Source organism: Cavia porcellus, unplaced genomic scaffold (genome assembly GCF_034190915.1).
Source record: "Cavia porcellus strain 051 isolate PalLab524CR breed Dunkin Hartley unplaced genomic scaffold, mCavPor4.1 scaffold_11, whole genome shotgun sequence".
Classification (NCBI taxonomy): Eukaryota; Metazoa; Chordata; class Mammalia; order Rodentia; family Caviidae; genus Cavia; species Cavia porcellus.
In genome coordinates, this window is record NW_026947494.1 from 63683175 (window position 1) to 63704987 (window position 21813).

The following is a 21813-nucleotide window of genomic DNA, read 5'->3' on the forward strand; positions in this document are numbered from 1 at the left end:
CAGGAAATGACTTTAGAACAATTTACAGACTTACTCAGATTTACCAGCCTTACGTTTTTTCCTTATATTTATGCTTTATGTGCAGTTTTCTGCAGTTTTGTCATTTGCTTAGAATTTTCTGACCAATAGCACAGTCAAAATACAAAATGACTATACAGTCACTTTACAGGTAATATTTATATCTACACTCTACAGGTAGTATTTGTACTATTGCTTTGTAATCATAGCCATCTCCCTTCTATCTTTCCAGCCTGCTCTCTAATCCATGACCCCTGTAAATCACTAATCTATTTTCCGTTTCTATAGTTTTATGATTTTGAGAAGGTTGTATAAACAGAAGCATTATCAATATAGGCTTTTTGTTCTTGACAGTACTGAAGTGAGCATTAATCCTAAGGAGTTTTGAGGCAGAATCTAGCTGAGTTGTCCGTGTTGGCCTCAAAATTGTGACCCTCTTGCCTCTATCTCTCAGAAGGGTGCAGTCCTATGAGTGGCTAGGATATAGACATTTGAGATTGGTCTTTTTCATCAGCATAATTTCTTTGGAATGAATCAAATCGTTGAGTGTATTTGTTTTTACTGCTGAATCACCATTTAGCTATGCACAAGTTGAAGGAATTTGAGTTGTTTTCAGTTTCTGTCTGATGAATAAAGCTATTATGAACATTATGAACATTTGTGTGGACATTAGTTTCTAAATTGCATTTTCAGCATGCAACAAATATATTTGTTCAATGTCCGTCATTACTTATTCATAGAATATGGTGTATAAGACAGGATCCGTGTTCTCCTAGGCTTGTATTCTAGTGGAATAGGTGTCTTTAATGATGTATCATCTTCAGATACAAGCTACTGCTATTGAGTCAACAACATACTGGATTACATTGTAATTACTTTGATAATTTATTTTCTTCCTACTTAAATTGTCTAAGTTCCTAAGCTTTGGAAATATTTTATAATATTTACATAACATTCTACTGTGAAATAAACATTTGGCAGTTTGAGGCTGCTTTTGTATCAGTCAGAGGTCAACTTGATAGTAGAAACCACTTTCTACTTTAGGTATTTCAGCAAAAAGTGCTTAATATAGAAAAATCATTAAGCAGGTGGTAAAGACTGAAAGAAAAGAAAAACTTAATGGAGCAGCAATAACTACAAGAATCAACTTCTTAGGCTACAGGAATAAAGGGTGAAAATTGGAGTTAACAGAAGTCTCTAGACACAGATTCCACTAAAGGAAACATGCTGCCTGCTGGTACTCATACAAGTACCTTAGGACCCTTCTGAGTGAGGCTTAAACTTCTGAGTTGAGAGGCCTCTTAGTATTTCTAAAGTTAGAGAAAGGATCTCTGAGGAGCTCAGGCTCAGAGGAAAGGGGCTCTGTGCACTCAGTTGCTGTTACCTCAAAAGCTTAAAGGAAGTGCCTTATGCAACTGGTTCACAGACATCTAGAATTCCACCCAAGGTAACTGGTATTAATATCCCAGTCATCAAGAAAGGGATTATTTTGATGCTATACCTCCTACATGTAAGAAGTGGCCCTTGGAGCTGGTACTTCCATGGCTGCTAGATGAAGCTGGTTGAGGGAGTTCTTAAAAGAGGCTGGAGACGTAGAACTGACTACCACTACCAAAGCTCTTTGTGAGTTTGTAGGGCAGATGCTGATGAAAGCAGTGTAAAAACAGAAAAGCACAAGTTTTTTTTATCTTTCTGGCTTGTAGTCCATGTTGGCAGAACTTGCAAAAGAGAAAGGTAGTTTGTAGCATCTTGATCTCACTAGCATTCAATAGTGTAGAAAGGGGGAATTAAGAGAAGTGTTAATAAGTGGCAAGCTTACCATTAAAATTCCCTTGCTTTTGAGGAATTTCTTAGCATGACTAGAAAGTCTCCCACATACACTCTTGAAGGCCTGCCACTTCGTTTCCTCTTCATCTACCATCCTTATATAATCATTTCCCCTTAGCATGTGAGTGTAGGAATTAGCCATTTAGACTGCTGTTATGCTATGGCTTCTCATTCCTACTCTTTCGTTTCCTTCTTTAGGCTTTCTTTGATTCTGGAATGGAACCATACAAAGAAGCAGAGACAGCAAGTTCTTTTTTTTTAAATAGTGATGGGATAGCAGCATTTGATTTCTAGTAGCAGCAGTGCCAGTAGTGACTTACAAGGCTTAGAAGCAGAAGCAGCCTAGTTCATGCAGATGGTACCTGTGATGCAGTCTCAGCAGGGTTTTGTTACCTGGTGTCCCGTGGATGTTTTCCATTTTCTGATTTCAATTCTTCATTTTTCTTAGCAATGTCAATTGTCTGGTACCTTCTAAATGAATTCTTTTTCTGAAGCAAATGAAAGTGGGTTTCTGTTTTTTTATAATATAGGTGCTAATTCATGTTTGAATCTGATAGGATTCATTTAACTCTTTTATGGGGCATAGGAATTTTTAACGTTTTATATTTCTGGAAAGTTGATGCTATAATTAAATAATTGTAGTTGTGTGGCCCTTATTAGTGTTTGGCATTCATGATATTTGAAACTTAGAACTAGGGTTAGATCCTCAACAGACAAAGAGGACAACCATTTTCTTAACCACCTGAATCTAGTACAACCAGGGATCCTGGAAAATATGGTAAGAACATCCAAAAAAGGAGAGCCACAAATTCTTTAAAAATATGACTCTTTATCTGACTTAGCTATTGCCTGTAAAACACATGACAAATTTGGCAGTTTGAGTGTAAGCAAAACAGTAACAGTATTTTTCAGAGTAATATAACAGAATCTACAGTTTACAGTCTTAAAATTTACAATGTCCAAAATCAAACTAAAGTTACTCAATATAAGAATAAGCCAAGGGAAAAGACCTGAGCAAATACCAAAGTTAAATTGAACCACGTGATAGAATTATCTACAAAGATTTTAAAGCAACTTTATAATTACATTCAGTAAAGTGAAAGAAGACATGCTTATAATAAGAAGTTAGGTAGTTTCAACAGATAATTAATTCACTGGATAATTTTTCCATTTTACTTTTTCTACCAGTAGAAAAGCTCTTTCTGAAGCTTCCTTCTAATCTAGATTTGGGTGCTTTCTGCTTAACTTTGCTGGTAAATTGTTTTGTTATCTGCCTGAAAAATTCCTTTGCTTTTCTCCTCTGTTGCATTCTTGTTGGCTAGATATGCGTTCCCTCTTTTGTTTCTTGGTTGTTTTTGGTGAAATATGTCTTACAATTCTAAAAGATAAATATTCCTTCACGGTTTAATACATTCATACTAATGAAGTATTTGTATGTGAAATACTCATATATACTACATGCCCTTTTTTTGATCATTTAATTTTCCCATAGAATAATCGATCTGTAGACAGAATTTATACAAGTAGCAAATACGGAGGCTATCTTATTTTCCCTTGTAAATGTTTAGTAATTTTTAGCTTTCTCAAGAATAAGTCAGTTAATACATTTCATGACTTCTGTATTTTTATTTGTATATCTGTTCCTCTTTTGTTCTTCCTATATGATTATTTTAGTGGATAGTGCATATAAATGCCAGGTACTCATTTCAGTTTTTGAGATACTTTGTCATTAACAGTGAATGCTGAATGCATTTTTGGTAATAGTGCTATTTTGCTCTTAGAAAAGTGAAATCTCAGATTTCAGTTGTTTGGGACTCAAAAATCTACTGGACAAAAGCTTACTCCTCAGTATTTAATTTCTTGGAGTAAGGGACAGCATAATGTAAGAAGTTTGGAGTGATGTAAAAAGTATGAGAAAATCTCTTAATTTCTTTATTATAAGAATATCTTATAATAAAGTTTTCCTGTATATACTAAGGCTTTCTGTTAAATTTGTTACATTCTTAACTTTATCCTCTACAATGTTTACATGTTTGTGGTGATGCTGACATAAATAAACCTACCCTGTCTCTAGGTGTACAAAAGTATACTGTTCTATTCAGTAGATATTTCTTGATAGTGATAAATGACTAAGTTATTGATTCAGGTAATATATTTCTTAATGTTATTTTAGACCACTTTATCTACTTCTACCATTTAAAAAAAGTTCACTACAAAACATTATACTATGTTATGCCAGCAGGAGCAGCAGCTCACGTCTTTTGTTTTAGTGTCTTGACTGCATCAAGCAGGCCATCATCTAGGTCTGTGTAAGTATACCCCAAACATGTAACACATTACACTACACAACTATATCATTAGGCTGTAGGAAGTTTTCAGCTCTATTATTAATGTTAGAGGATCACTGTAGTATGAGATATGATCAAACATAGTGTGTGTTTAAATTTTTTAAATGTTTTACAATAAACGACCATTGCTCCTCAAAATGCTTGCCCTCACTTTGAAGATACTTATCCCATCATTCTTGTCATTTACTGAAGCAGTTCTGGAAGTTCTCTTTCATGAGCATCTTTAGTTGCAATGTTGTTGCTACCTCAGTGTCCTGAACTGATTCAAAACACAAAAGTCTTTTAGGATCTTTCTGATTTGGGGGAGTTGGGTGATGCCAAATCAGGTGATAAAGACACACTATAATGTTTGTGTTTGACAGAAATTGCCATAACAGAAGCAGTGTGTAACATGAAGTATTGTCATTGGCCCATATCTCACACTTTTCTGTGCACATTGTTTCTTGCTATAATAAAACTTTGTAATATTTAGAGTTCACCCAAGTGTTCTGGAGAGAGGCCAAATCCTAACCACTAAGACCATCAGGAAGTGTTCCTAGATACAGACTCGGCTTACACAGTTCCTTCAATGTTGAGAAACAACCAACATCCTCTTTACTTGAAGAGAACTGGGTGATTTCTATTGAAAACTCTTAACCTGGAATCTGAAACAGTATGATTACACAACTTCAGTGAAATACATTGTGATTCATGATTTACTGCACACCCTACTTTGTAACTCACTGACTTCACCAAACAAGTTGAAATTCGTCATACAGTTACTGAGGCACACTTCTCATCTTAAACACCCTGCATATCTGCTCGATGACACTCAGCAATATCATCACTATATCTGTTAATCACTGTATATGAAGGTTTTTTAATTTAAATTTTTATTTTTGTTAGTACATGTTTGCAGTGCATAATGATTACGTTCATCTTGGTGAGTTGGTGCATATACTTTATGCATCTTAGTTTATCTTACATGGCACATAATTTTAATGTTTTGTGTTTTCCTCAAATGTGTTTACCACATTCATCATATTTATTGTGGTTTGCTTTTACTGTTTCTGATGTGACTTTTGACTGTTTTCTTTTTTCTTTGTTAGCTTAAGTTTGATTTGCCAGTTGTTGTTTTAGCTTTAAAAAATACTTTAGCCTTTTCTCCCCCTCTTAGGTCATCTGCTACCTATTCAAGTTTCTCATCTAATTTTGGCCTTTATCTCACATTTATTTCTACTCTGTCAGTGCCAAGAGTAGAGTATGCCTAGTCAGAGACTTGCTTCACTCAGAAAGTTTATACAAGGACCAAAAAAACTAGTAATGAAAATAAATAATATTTTAACATAGTTTTTAAAAACAAAATTCGTAATGAACAGAATGTCAAAAGGTCAAACGATATTATATGTTTGCAGAAGTGGGAGATGTATATAGTGAAACTATACAAACTTTATCATCTTCAGTTTAATCTCAAACACATCCTCTTTCCAAATTTTACCTTTTACACTATAGACTTGGTTTCTCTGTCTCCCTCTCTCTCCTTACTGTGTTGGGATTTGAGGCTTCTGTGTTGTTTGCCAACTTTATCTTGATAATTGATTTTCTCTCTGCCTCCCAATTTCTCAGACTGTTGATCCCAGTGCTTCTTTTCTGTGCCTGGAAGTGTTTGCTGGAAAAACTAGTACATTATGAACAACTGTATATGTTACATCTTTTTATCTAAAACCTTAGTGAGAATATTATACACGACATAAATCATTTTCAGAAGTAGCATAGAAGTGTGAGTAAAAATTTTAAAATGTCTGGGCTGCTTATAACAGTGTGATCAGCTGATTTCTTTACTTGCTTCCATAAGTCGTAGGCATGTTTCATTTCCTTCAAGAAAGTTTTCTCAATAATCACTTGTTACGCTTCTTTTTTTTTTTTTTTTAGTATTCTTTCCCTCCTGCTGTGATCCTCACTGTGATGTCCAGCACATCGTGATTCAGGAAATGTGTAATGTCTTTTTGCCAGTCAGAACCATGATTTGTTGGCTTAATCTCAAAGAGAAATGGTTCCATGCACTAAATATCATAGTGGATTTACATCTTTTTTGCTAAATAAATTGATAGGAGATAAGATCTTGATATTGTTAAAGGAGATAAGAGTAAGCAATAAATTCTGAAAGTGTGATACGTAGTTTCTGGTCAGCAAGTAATTTATCGTTAAAACTGGCTGGAGAAGACTTTCCTTTCTAAAGCTAAGATTGTCCCCAGGAGAGCAAACTAACTCTACTTTGTCTGGTGAAGAAGCCAGAAATATGTTGTGACCCTGTCATAATTTGAATTCATTTACTGGGCATAAAACAGAGATATAAAATATTCATTTTATATATTCTTGAGGATAAAGCACTGAATCAAAAGTTGGTATTTTCACTAGATGCTTTTACTTTGATGCAGCTAGTTTTCTCTAGCTTTTTTGTGTAAATCTTGCAATATTTGTTTTAATTTTGTTGTTCTTTGGAAGTTTTCCTGGATGTTACTGTTGAAGACATGTAGAAGCCTAGAAGTTAATTTTAAATATCAAGAAGAAGCTAACAGTATTATGTCTTTTTATTATTATTAAATTTAGTGAAACAAAACAATCAGTGCAAATTTACTTTTAATAATAAAAGGAAAAGAGTTGAATTCTTTCCTACAACTTATTTGGCTGTTTTAAAACTTAAGTGTTTCATGGTATGCCCTCTCATTAAGCTAATTTAAAACATTGGATGAAAAATATTAGCTCTGTGTTTTGAAATAGATGTTAGTCTATGTCAGATCATTTGTAGGAGTATTGGATGAAACTTTGATTGGTACGTATGACATATGTCTTGTTACCTGAGACATCTGCAAAGAAGTTGAATAGAAAAAGAGTAATAGGAATCTTCCGGCATTGTAGAGTGAATATGGTTATGGTTTTGTTCTAGGGTACAACACTTCTATGAATATAATAGCTTTGCTTTTTATTTTCTACCTTTTCTCCTCAGCCTCATGATTTTGATGAATGTCGATTTGATATTAGTGTAAATGATAGTGTTTGGTATCTTCGTGCTCAGGATCCAGATCATAGACAACAGTGGATAGATGCCATTGAACAACACAAGGTAAGATCTCTGATTACCTGTTCATGAAAGAATAGGTAATAATTCTAATAATAACCACTTTAAAATAATCTTAACATATAATACAGATACTGAAAAATTGAATGTAATTTGGAGGTACAGGTGTAAATTTTTGAAATAATTGTATTTGTAACAAATTGCACTAAGGTATTTGTTAAATAGTTTTCATAGTTAATTAAAGCAAATACACTCCTTTTTTATAAGACATAACTGTTTATAGTTAGAATTTACTTTAATAAAGCACCCTTTTTGGGCCAGGGATTTAGCTCAGTGGCCTAAGTGCCTGCCTGGTAAGTGCTAGGTCATGAGTTCAATCCCTGGTATCAAAAACAAACAAAAAACTAAATTAAATTTAAATAAATAAATGTCTTTTTAATGATCTAAGTAAGTACATATGGGGGGAAACATTAAATTGTAAATGGGACTATTTGAAAGCTTTATTGTTAATGTTTATGGTCATCCATAGTCAGTTTGGGAATGTTTTAGTGTATAATTTTTTGAATCATTTAATCTTTGTAGATATGAAGCTATGTAATGGTAAACAGTTTTTTGATGCAAATGTATAAGCCACGTTTTTATTATTTGATTCCTCTGTTCATATTGATAAGTAGACTAATGACACAGATTATAGTAATAAATATGCTTTACTAGCTAAGTCACTAATATGATAAAACAACTGGATGTTTTAAATCACCAGGCCATTACTGAGCGTGACTTAAGAGAACTTCGTGCCTCTCCACATACTTGTCTGTACTTGTTTGTGAGTTTCACAAAGCATAAAGAATCTGCTTTAATTATTTAAACAACAAAGCACATACACATCGCATAACAAGAAAAACCAGTCTGATCTGTGACACCATAAGCATGTTCCTTTGTGTGTGTGTGATGTTGGGGCTGGAACCCAGGGCCTTATGCATGTTAGACAAGTATTGTACCACTGAGCCATATCTCCAGTACATTCTTCTTTAGATATGGATCATTTTTTAGTTTTTCTTTCTTGGCTTATCGATTTGGAGTTTTCCCCAACCTAAAAAAACTGACCAAGGATTTTTTTTTCCTGTTTTAGTTTTAGTTCTGTGTTGGTTTAAAATATTTTCTGAATCTTAGTTATCTTAGTATTATTACTTCAGAAAAGAATCTAAAAACAGGAAATTGGAAAAACATTTTTATATTATTTAGGAGAGAGATGAGCCAATATTCCAGAATTTCAGCACTTTACAATCAGGCAAACCTGGAATAAAGTACTGCAACATCTGCCATTTATGACCCCTGGCATTGTAATTAACCTCTTAGTATATTTGCTCAGTTGTCAAAAGTGGTACTTCTACTCAAACTAATAGTAAGAAATGTACGAGATAACATATGTTCTATAGTTGAAAAATATGGTTAATGATTAAGAAGCTTATTATAGAAAATGACACATTGTCATCAATCCTTAAAATACTCTCCCTCGCTTTGAACACATTTTTCTCATCATTTTTGCGAATTTCTTGAAATCATTTTCATGTTTTTAATTACACTGTTTACGCTGCCTTAATGTTCTAAATCAATTAAAAACTTTTACAAAACTTTTAGCTTTCATGATCATTTTGACTTTGGAGATGAGTGAGAAGTCACCGAGTGCCAGGTACAGTAAATAAAATAAATGAAAACACACGGTAGTGATTTTACAAACATTGCCTTTTCATGGATGGCACTGAATGGCAGCATTAGCCATATATTTGATCACAACTTGTAAAGACACTCATGAAAGAGAAATTGCAGAACTGCTCTGGAGAGTGGCAGGGCAAATGAAACAAGTGTGAAACAAGAGGGATTAATGACATTGTCTTTCACTATAAATTTTGAAAATTTAAATATTCACCATGTATTTTGGTTACTCTTTGTATGCAAAGTTACTTACCAAAATGACTGATAGATATCCCTGTTCATGGCATAGTGGGAAAGCCAAAGGCTTTGAGTCACAACTAAGTTCATTAAATTATACCATATTATTTCTGAAAGGAGAGTTCTCTATTGAGTAAGAGTAGTTATATATAAATATAAGGAGCTGTTTTCATGTATTTAACCAGGGCCAGCTGTCTTCTAGGATTAATTAGTAGAACTAATTTCTGTATTTTCAACTGAGATTACCTATAAAGGTTACTCAGTTCATTTAGATTTAAGGATAATTTTTCTTTTTTTAATTAAATTTTATTTTGCTTGCTTACTTCAGTAAAGCCCATCCACAATTCCTTTGCAAGATTCCCATTTTTATTTTCTCTTTTAGGTAAAAGTAACTACATGAAACCTGTGTTTCTTCATTATCGATATTTTTGAGTTGTCAAACAGTTGGTGGATTGAATATTTGAGTTTTAGCAATAGAGTTTAAGCTGAGATAACATTTTTTGTTGGTTTTAAGTTCTTTAAGAAAAGAAGTTAGCTGTGCATGTTAGTGCATACCTGTAATGATACCACTCATGGGAGACTGAAGCAGGAGGATCACTGTGAGTTTGAGGACACCTTGTACTATAAAGCAAGACACTGTCTCAAAAAAACAGAGATTCAAATGCAGTATTGCAAATACATTTTGTAAGCTTTTCTTTCTTTTTTTTTTTTTGTTTTTTTATCGGTACTGGGGATCGAACTCACGGCCACCTGCTTGCAAAGCAGGTGCTTATGCCGCTGAGCTAAATCTCCAGCCCGAGGTTTTCCTTTCTTATGTTTGTTTTTCTTTCAGTTTTTACTTTTTATTAGTAGATATTTGCATTGCATAATGGTTACATTACTTGTGGGAAGTTGATAGTTTATTCATAGACAAAGTGAATTATTGTTGTTTTATTGTTAGTAATTATTTAACATACAAAAGTAAAATATGTGACATATGCCAACTAACCAACTGTGAATATTCAAGCCAAATGCAAATTCTAAAAGTAAGTTGTTTCCATCATTCAACCAGCATACAAAAGAGGCAAATTTAAAATGCTACTAGCAGACATAATCAACAGTTTCAACCCTTTCACCCTATAGACTGAGGAGATAAGTATTTCATGATTCATTGTTTACTACCATTAAGGAACTCAAATCTAGAAGTTTTTTATTTAAGCATGCATTGTCATCTTGATCTTCAAAATCAGTATTAAATTTTTAAGGCACAATGATGATGATGATGATGTTTCATGTATTGTATTTTTCCTGTATCATCCTGAGAAGTAAGGAGTGTTGTTTTACAGAAATTGAAGCAGATTTAGATTAAAATTAAGTGCCTTGCATGAGTCTATACTATTAGTTCATTGCACTTTAAAATTTCATTTTGTGTTCTTTATTCTCACAGTACTTTTTATAAACCATGATTTTTTTTTTTTTTTTTGTCTTTTTCCTTTTTATCGGTACTGGGGATCGAACTCACGACTGCCTGCTTGCAAGGCAGGCGCTTACGCCGCTGAGCTAAATCCCCAGCCCCTAAACCATGATTTTTTGAAAGTAGTTCCCATAAGCTCATTGCTTAAAGTTCCTGTGTATCATCTAAGTTCTCCCATCAAATGTATATCAATATAAATATGATCTCATCTTTCTGCTTGTGGATTGCAAAAACATGAATATGTTTCATTGATTAGCATCTCAGTACTAGATTCCAGAGTCTGACAATCATGAATTTGAATCTACTACATACTAGCTGTCTCACTTTGATAAATTATAAGAGGAGGCAGGAGATACAGCTCAGTAACACAGTCCCTGTCTGCAAGGGTGAGATTCTGAGTTTGATTGCTGGTACCAAAAAAATTAGAAGAAGAAATAATGATACTATGCAGTATTTGTTACCAGCGTTCCAACCCCCAAGTGAGTAAGCAAAATAATGCAGTCATGGTAAAACAAGAATTGGACTTCATAGTTGACCCGGATTCACATAATTCCTGCTCAGAGAGTTCCATTCGCAGTTACTTCTTCAGTATACTACCTGCCCTTAGGATGATTGGATGTGACACCTAGAACAGTAGGCCTATCTTCTGTTTTTTAGTTCTGATATCCGTGATGAGTCTTTATTCCCTTTTTTTTTATTGTGGTTTTGCTAGACTGCCCCTGATGGGTATTCATAATTTTGAACAGCTAGAAGAAGTTGAACATTTTTGTCCTCCTTTTCCAGGAAGCTCTTACATTCACATTAATACCTTTTGTGTTCATATGTGTTCTTCTATGCGTTCGTGTTGGCATGCTGTCTGACACACATATATGTATTCATGCTGAACAGGTCTTCTGTCTTACAGGACTGCAGTGCTAATGATAGTGGTGATGAAGATGAAAATAGCTAACATTTTTGAAGGTTAATGTATGCCAGATATAGTGATCTAAAAAATTTATTTCACACATTCTTATGAGATTAGCCATTATCATCCTGTTTTTCTACGTTAGGTAAGTGAGGCTCAGAGAGGCTGAGTAACTTATCTGAGGTCAAACACTCGTTTATGAAAGAGCCAGCATTGAGGCCTTAGGTCTTTCCAACCTGAGACCCAAGACTTTTGGCCAGCAAGTACTTCTGCCATCTTACAAGTATGTATTTATGAGAAATAAGTTTTGTTGACTTAAATTACAAACTTGTTGAATTCAGTGTCCTCCGATTTTCTGTGTTCTGTGTTTAGTTCAGACCATATGCTCCTTTAAGCTCAAATATATTATAATTAACTTCTTTGTAGGAATCTTAAAAGCATTTAGCACATTAAGATTTGCCATTGAAATAACTCACAATATTGTAGAGCAGATTTTATGGGAGAAATTTGCTGCTTAAAGACTTATTTTCCACACTTGATGTTAGTATAACAGTAGATACGCAACAGTATTCTTTGCTCCACCCAGCACCATCGTTTTCCTCCTCTGTATTCATTCTAGAGTAACCTGTATATTATAAGAAGAGAGTCTTAAAGAGGCAGTTCTATCATTTAGATTTTCTCAGTATGTTAAAAGTTGAATACTTTAGTGCAACATTAAAGAATAGCCCATGTAGAAGAAAGGTACTCGCAAGGTTATTCTTAAACTTAAATATTGTTTGTTTTTATTATTTTATGAGAAAATAAAAGATTTCATAGCAAAATAATGAGAATAATAGTAAATAATGAATTGTATATTATCATCTTCAAGTAGAGTAGAAGACATAGACCAAAAAGATTCTTACAAAGAAAAATGTAACAGATAATAACATGAAACTTTTCAGCAAAGTAAGATAAATGGGATCAGACCAAATTAAAAAGCTGAAACACAGTAAGGGAAATAACCATCAGAGTGAAAAGATAGCCTACAGAACAGGAAAAAATTTTGTCTGTAATGCCTCACATGACTAGCATCAAGAATATATAAAGAATTCAGAAAAATTAGACCCTATAATAAAAGACTCAGATCAAAAAATGGGCAGCATAGGGCCAGGGATATAGTTCCATGATTACAGTGCCTGCCTGGTTAGGTCTGAGTTTGATTCCCAGTACCCTAAAAAAGTGGGCAACTAAAATGAAAAGATACTTCTCAGAAGTAGCAGTATAAATGACCAATTAAAACATGAAGGAAATGTTTCAATTTAACTTACAGAAATAGGAGTATATATACCAGACCAGTAATTTTATTTTGAAATGTGTAGTATCATGACTTTGTGTTAAGTCCATTTAGTATTCTCCATTTCTCCATATACCTTGGGTAGTGTTACATGAGTAGTTTTTTAAAGATGGATTTTTTAAAAATCTCTTCACCATCTTATATACTGTTTCAAATTTTGTAAAAATTCTTTATAAACTGAAATGTGTAAGTACATAGTTAAGATTGTTTTTTATTTGGATTAAACTAACATGTTTCTAATAAGGATATGTCTATATGTATCATCAAAGGACCACTAAGTGGTTTTTTTTTTTTTTTTTTTTTTTGCAAAACCAGTTGATCAAAGAAATGTAATGAATCATCTATTGATTCTATTATTTTTAAAAATCATAAGTCATTCTTGCAATCTTTTGTGATTACAGTTCCAGTGATACCGACTAAACATAGTTTTAACTTACTGCTCACTATGACATATACTTCCCCACCTCACACATACCCCAAAAAGAGAAAAATGAGCTAGCAGACAGGCTTTCCTAGTACTAGCAGATGTAAGAAGCATTTGAAAAGGTTTAAGTTTCTTGGCTTTGATAAAGTTTATGGTAACTATAGCATCCCTTTATTTCCATAAGGGAGCAACCTTAGCTGGTATTAAGATTTTGGTGATCATGGTCCACATAGGACATATCCAAAATATGAGGAATTATAGAGAAATAAATACACAGTTGGGAGAAAGATTCCAAATCACAAATTTTAGTAATAATTGATTTTCTGTAGTGATAGTATATAGGCAGTTAGTTGCTTTATAATGTAATATTTATGGATTTGTTCTTTTCTCTTTGTAAAGACCTATTCTTGTGTGAAACATCACTTATACCTTCAGAAGAAAAAAAATATTCTTAGCCTCAAGAATTTGGGGATTTCTATATAAGAAATTTATATAGACAATCATTTTAAAAGAATTTATACATATTACTTGAAGGAGGTTTGGAAAAAGCAGTTTTTTTAACCAGAAGATATCTGTGGTTGAACCATCTAATAATACTCCAAGACTCACTTTAAAGGTCTTTTTAAAACGGGTTCAGTGTTCTTAACTAAGCCCCATATTCAATCCCCACACTGCCATAAACAAATACAAAAAATTGTTGTGCTCTTTGCCATAATGAAATCTTTCCCTCATGCTGATCTCTGGATCATCTGGATTTTGCTGTTCTTTTTTTTTTTTTTTTAAATTAAATTTTAGGAGCAGTTTCTACTTGACAGTTTGATTTTCTTTCATCTTAAATGTGGATTAAGCTTAGGAAAGTGTTTTAAAGTAGCTGTGTATCAGAATTTACCTATTATCACTTAAATATTAAGCTTTTAAATGAATTATATACAGACATATGGTCTGTGTGTCAGTTTTAATCAAATTTTGGAAAATTTCTTAAGCAGTACTGTGGAATCTTCATGTTTTTCTGCGTTATAAATTATTGCCATGTAAACTTAGCTTTGTATTTTGATCTAGTTTACTTGGCAAATGTTAAGAATACAAATGTAACTTTTTAAACTATAATTTTTAGTGTATACTTGATGCAGGTAATTTCATTAGTGTATTAAAGCCACTTATGCATTTACTATTTGTATCATACAGTGATAGATAAAGAAGACAAAATCTAATTTTCTTCTTTACATTTAGCAGCTTCACATTGTGAGGGAATGGCAAATCTAGTTGTTGCCAGAATAGGCAGTGCTCCCTACTTTAAGAGAAGGTGTAGAAAACTTAATTCATAATAAACATACAGTTACTTTGTACCCTTGATCGTATCAGAAATACGGATTTAAATCTCAATATATACTCCATACACCCACCAAAATACTTTTAAAAAGCTTAATACCAAAAGTTAATGAGGATATGGAGCAAAAGATAATATTGTACACTGCCGAGAGACATACATTTTCAAATACATTAGAAAACAACTCGGCAACAATACTTACTAAGTAAGACATCTGGTCCTATTAAAATGAATGTTGGAAATTTGAAAGTCCCCAAAATGTTGATGTCATACATTTATTCCTTTAGATTAAGCCATTTATTTATTTATTCATTCATTTGTTGAGATAGAGTCCACTATAGTGTGGGCTGGCCTTAAACTCACTTATGTAGCCCAGAATGGTCTTGAACCCATGGTGAACCTCCTGCCTCAGCCTCCTGAGCACTGGGATTCCAGTCGTGCACCATCACACCTGGCAATTCAGTCTTATATATTATAGAGAGTAGAGATCAACCTGTATTTCAAACCAAGAAAGTTTAGAATGTGCTGTGAAGCAAGCTGAAACTGTAAACCTAACTTTTGAGTGCTTTTACTGCTAATAGTTACTCTCTGCTACAATTAATAAATGTTAATTTTAACCTCTTGGTCTTTCTTTCATGGTAGTATTTACTCATAAGTTTTGCCTTCCCATGCTACTCTTTAGTTTCTGTGTCCTTGACTTATCATGACTTTTTTTCCTCTTTTTTTCAGCCTTTTCTATGTGCCTTTTCATATCAGATTACTATAAATAGGGCAGTTCTAATTACATAATGATTTGTGTTGCAAAAAATGGGATTAGGATACAAGTATACATGCAAAGTATAATATCATAGAATTATATTTTATAGTTTTGTGTAGCATTTACTCACTTTGCATATTTTAATAGTGTTTAATCAACAAATATTTGCCACTAACAGTTTAGATGATCATTACTAGATTTCCAGCTTATTTCTCTATCATTTGGTAATTTGTAATTTTTTTTATATATGAAAGATATAAGGTAAACAATCTAGTTGTTCCTGGAGTTAAATAACCAATCCATAATAATAGAAGATATTAAAGAAAATGAGACATGTGCTGCAAAAGTCATTTTTGCATTATATCTTAAAATTGTATATGTATTTTTATTTACTTAGATGGGAAGATTTCTGACAATCAGAGGGACAGATGGAATACTGCTTTTTTCTGTATTTAATGTTGAAAAGCAGTGGTGGGTGGTATGGCTTACGCAGATTGATAGCAATGGGAACTGTTTTCTGATTTTACTTGCCAAGTGTATTGGACATTAGCTGGGAAAAAATGTTTCTTTGGAAAAAAAAATCAAAGTACATTAAACCACTCCTTTTGTGTGGTTTAACTCTTGTAACCTAAAAAGTACGTTGTTTATATATTATATTGTCTTTGTTGCCTGATAAGTATTCTTGGTTTGTTTTATGTTTAAAGATAAAAGATAGCATTGCAGTGGAAAAATACATGGTGAAGTAAATGATTGTCCTCTGCATTAATGTTATCCTAGTTGAAAGAGCATTTTTCAGTCATATAGAAAGTCTGTATACTTAGGAGACAAGATGAAGTCAGTGACATGGAAATGCTTATGTTACTATTCAGAAGGCTTAATGAACAGAATGCAAAATGATACATGTGTCTTTTATATGATTGAGCTATGAGACTCTGCTGTGACTTTAAAGAAGTTTTCTTTTTGAATTAGTTTTAGGAATTTCTTCTACTTTATTAATTCTTAACTTTGAACAGTGTGACTTAATTTATAATATTTTCATATGTTCTTAAAAGTCAAGGTACAAAATGTCCAATAAGTACATGAAAATTGCTCAGCATCTTTGGTCATTAGAAAAATGTAAATCAAAACACAAGTATTCCAACTTTCTCCATTTAGAGTGATATCTAGGACTCAAAAACAACTATAAATACTTGGAAGCACACCGGGGAAATGAGCCCTTCTACATTGTTGGTAGGTATCAGGGACTGATCAGGCCTACAGCCTCTCAAAGGAGTGGACTGTGAAGGCGTAACTAAGAGAGACAAGTCATATTAGTAAAAAAAGTCAAGGTACACAGAATAATATATACAGGAAATAGTCTAAAGGTGTACTTTGACCAACAGTAACCCTTACTAGTTTTTCAAGTCTACCATTTGAAATACTGTGACACCCTCTACTGGCCAAAAGAGCCTTTTCTTCCCTCCCCTCCCTTCTGTCTCCCCTCTCCCCGTCCCTCTCTCTCTCTCTCCCTTTGTTCCTTCATTTTTTAAAATGGAAAGTGATATTTTAGTGAAGGTGTAGACTTACTACTGTAGTATTTAAAATGAAACTTTGTTCCATGTAGCATGTTGTCAGTGTTTTGTTGAACCAAAATGACATTTTGTGTTTATGCAAAACACGTTCAGAAATACTACTTACTGTGGCAAATTTGCAAAATAATTTTTTCCCTTTTCATTTTCTCTTTCTTTTTTTTTTTTTTTTGTACTGAGTATCAAACTCACAACTTCATACTTGCCAGGCTGGCCCTTGTGTTGCTGAGCTATATCCCCAACCCTACAAAATATTTTTGCTAAACAATTTGGTGACTGTTTAAACAGATATTTTGAAAATGAAAAATATTCCTATGGTGACTATATTTGAGTTCCAGATTATTAATTTTATTGTGTTTTCAAAATACTGTATCAGTGATTAAAAGTTGTGAATAAGTTCAATTAACTTCCTTCTTCCTTTTCTCTTTCTCTCTTTTTTTCCTTCCTTTGCTCTTCTTCCTTCCTCCTCTTCTTTTTTCAGTCTTAGGGTTGAACCTAGGGCCTTCATTCAGGACCTTCCTCAGCCCATTTTTTATTTATTTTGAAACAAGGTCTTACTAAAATTTCCAAGCTAGGCTAGAACTTGAAGATCCTGCCTCACCATCCCAGTATGGTGGGATTCCAGGATTCCCCCACGCTCAGCTCAGCTTGCTTCTTGTAGAAGACATAGGAAAATTAAGAAAAAAACAGCATGCTTTCAAACGGTTAGCCCCCAATTTATATCAGTGAGATTTTGAAAGCATGTTACAGTATTTTATAATTTATTGATCAAATAATCCATTCTACAGATTAATAGGTCTATTTCCATAGCGCCTTATAGTTTTTAAGAACATCTGTATTACTGTATTAAGAGAAGTCCAAAACAAATTCTTGCTGTCATATGTATAAGAAGGGCAATCGGTTTAAACTATTATTCCTTTAATATGAGACTTCTAATTTTTATTTTGTGATGTCATTTTTATTAAAATCTCAAATTATGTTACAGCTACTGAAGTACAATGATGAATCTTCTTTATTTACATAAATGAGAATGGAATTGGGATTCATGATGTGTTTCTTTTTCCTTGAAATGATTTCTGTAATTTATCATCAAATTAATTTAAATGAAACTTGTTAAGAGTTATACAGTTAAACGAAGCCATTCACAATAAATATTCACTTATTCATTGTTTAATCTATTGCATAAGTGGCTGTAGTAATATTTTATTCTTTATTTTAAAAATAGTACATCCAACAAAACATCCAATCAAAACAAAGCAAAATTGGTACAGAACTTCAAAGCAAGGTATTAGGAAAACAAAAATAACTACCATAATATATATTGTTATCTTCATAATAGTTCCATTCCATCAGGTATTGCAAAATCAATCCAAACACAAAACAGAATAAAACCAATCAAAACAGAATATTGAATCAAGCGAAACAGTCAGAACAAAGCAAACCAGTAAGAACAATATTGGGTTACAAAGACAAGACAAAGGGAAATCCCCCACATTTATTATATTGCATACTGCCATTCTCCCAAAAGATGCTTACACTGCTGACCTCAGGTCTGCAAAATCAATCAGACAGTTCAAGCATTTAGTTGCTTTATGTACCTTAGTTGCTATCAGCCTGTCCTCCAAACTCATCAGTTGCTTATGGGTATGTGTATATGTGTGTGCTTGTGTATGTGCATGTGTATTGATTCTCAGCTCATGCAGCAGTAGGCTTATGGGAAGCACTGTTCGACTTTTGTCTTCCTGGAACTCAATTCGGCTTGCGCAGCTTACCAAAAAGGCTGGCTATTTGGCTTCTTGTTGAGTTCTCTCAGTCAGTATTTGTTTTATAATGTCTGTTGGTTTAAAAGGGTAGAATTTGAATAACTAGAGAAGCATGTAAGAAGTTCTATAGTGAAATCTTCAGTAAAGCTTTCAATGTTTTTATTTTGACCCTTAACAAATAGTAATAATTTTGACTTATTATATTTGAGACTGACAGGAGCTAGGAAATGAAGAGGGAAACTCTTGTATTTAAGTTACAAATTGTTGGATTTGAATATTTCTCTGGAAAATATTCTTTTTAATATAAAATACGAAGTTTAAATTGTAAGGAGTTGTATGTAAATTGATTCAGATTAAGTTCTGTCTAGCAATAAAAATCTCATAGATATTTGAGATACTTAATCTGAAATTCTTTGTATTTGAATCTAATAGGAAATGTTACTAAATCCATATAACAGTTGCAACCCATACAAATGTTAGCCTTACAAAGTTAGCATTATTGTCAGAAGAGATAGGAAGAAAGAACTAGAGTCATTTTAAGTGTAGGACCTAGCAAGCACTTTTCAGTCACAGTTTTATTTTGTGACTGGTATGTGCTATAAGTTTGAAGAAGCTATTCCTAAGACTCTTTTTCTGCCTCCTGTTTTCCTTCTTTTTTTTCTTTTATCCTTTCTTTTCCTTCCCAAATCTGTCTTCTTGTTGATGGTAGAAATTAGGGAAAAGTTTGCCAAAGGTTTGAGACTGTCAGCTTGTACCTTCAGGGCATTAATTTCTCATTTCTTGACACATTACTTACTGCTACTAGTGATTTTTATTCTTTTCCCCATAACATTTTGTTTTGCTTTTTCATTCAAATGATTCTATCATTCTGATTCTTAATACTTTTGGAGATTCATGGTTTCTAGTTCTTAATACTTAGTATTGGCAGAACCAACTTTATGGTGACCATGGCCTCTTAATATTATGAGGTAACAGAGAAAGGCAGCCCATGTAAAGGATTCTGTGACATTTACACATCACGAAGTTCTGCTCTACCATCAGGAAGGATAACATTGAGTCATTTATAGGAAAATAGATGCACCTTGAGACCACAAGGTTAAAATGAAACAGTCAGACACACAAGTTTAAATTTCACATGATTCTTTTTCTCTTGTATGTGAAACCCAAAGCATACATAATTTGAAGCGCAAATAAAACAGATAATAGGAAACACAAGATACAGTGTTTGGAAATGTGAAGAGGATCAAGGGGAGCTAGGAAGGGGATGTAAAAAGAATGAAGATGTGTTATATAAACATACCAACTCCCCACAATAATGTCATGCACTACTAACATATTAATAAAAATAAAAATCGTGAAAAAAACCCACAAGGGATTCTGGTGCATTTTGTCTTGTAATGGCCTGGTAGGAGGGGCATAACATCTGTGTTACGGTACTACAAGCCCCATCTTCGCACATGTAGCATAAGACTGACTTGGTTGGATTATGAACGAATCCAACTTTATGAATGTTCCCCCAAATAGAACTTGTTGGTAGATCTGTGACTTACTATACTGAGATCCTTGGAGAACCCATTTTCTGTTTAGGGGTTTCCAGATAATCTAAATTTATATATTACAAGTTGAGGGGGAAAGGATGCAGGTGGATTTTAGCCAGTGGAATGTTAGTGTAGGAAGCTGAAAATATATAGGTTACTATAAGTTCTTAGAGAGCTAAGCCATTTACTAGTACTTAGCATGATATGGGTAGTACTTAATATTTCTTTGCTGGTTAAAAAATACAAATGAGAGATTACTAGAAGACAATTATGGTTTTTTGTGTTTTATGTTTGTGGTGCTAGGGATTGGACTCTGGGCTTCGTGCATGATAGGTAAGCACTCTGCCACTGAGCTATATCCTCAGCCCCTGAAAAAAAATTTCCATACAAAGGTAAATTACACAATTGATCTTGGAAAAATACTACAACGTGAAACAAGAATTCTGGAATGTTACCTTAGTTTTTTAAGTTTAGGTAGCATTAGTTCTTCTGCTCTTTAAATGAATTAAAAAATTTAGCAGTTTGATTTTTTTTTTTTAAAAAAACCAGTCTTAGTTAATGAGACATCTTTTTTTCCCTCTTGGTATTGATTATAAACTTTGTTGCTTGTAGCTATTTTTAAAAGATAATGTGTCCTCAGTTTCTTTTTAGCATTCCTTTCTTCCTTAAAAAATTGCTAATTGGGCTGGGGATTTAGCTCAGCGGCATAAGCACCTGCCTTGCAAGCAGGCGGTCATGAGTTCGATCCCCAGTACAAAAAAAAAAAAAAAAAATTGCTAATTTTTTGACACCATTCAGAAGTCCTGAGATCCAAACAATATCAAATTTAAGATGAATGTGTTGTTACTATACTAAAAATGTTTTGAATGTTAATATCATTTGTGTAAAGCAAGTCAACAGTTCTATTGACTACTAATTAAATCAGCATGGAAGCTTAATGTTTATTGTGTCTAAAAGAATATTTTCCTGTTGGAATAATGTCATAGTAGACAAACAGTTAATTGAATTTTAGGAGTTAAAGTACGGAAGACATAAATATTTTCTGTAATGTATCATGTATAATTTTAATGATTCCTAATTTTAATACTGAGAATAAAGCAACTTAAAAGCAATTTCTAGTTGTTTCTTTTGATGTGATATCCATGTGTAAGTATTATATTACCCCCCAGTGTGAGAAACTAAAAGTGTAAATAAGGAACAAAATGTACACAATAGATAATAGTAATGAAATGTGAAGAAATTGTTCAAAAGGGAAGAGGAACTAGAGTGAGGGGAAAAAAGAAAGGAGAAAACAAAAAAAAAAAAATATATAAGATAGATATGCTACCAGTTTCTCTTAGTTCCTTGAAAAAAAGTTTGTGCTAATGACATGGTTTGGAGAATTTTCTATGCCCATATCTTCTCGATGAGTAACTACTTTGAAGATAACTATCCACAGTATATTGTTACTCTCCTATTATTTTATTGTGAAGTTTTGTTTCATTCTATTGATGTGATACGAAAAATAACTAGATATTATTTAAAATTATACATAATAAATCTCTT

At 33.0% G+C, this 21813-nt stretch overlaps 1 protein-coding gene across 1 annotated transcript in view; it reads left to right on the forward strand.

Annotated features, from left to right (window-relative positions):
• Cert1 (ceramide transporter 1) overlaps positions 1 to 21813 on the forward strand; it is a 131380-nt gene that overhangs the window by 38356 nt on the left and 71211 nt on the right. The window contains 1 exon segment of the mRNA XM_063258366.1: positions 7180 to 7296. Coding sequence (XP_063114436.1) covers positions 7180 to 7296 — 117 coding nt within the window.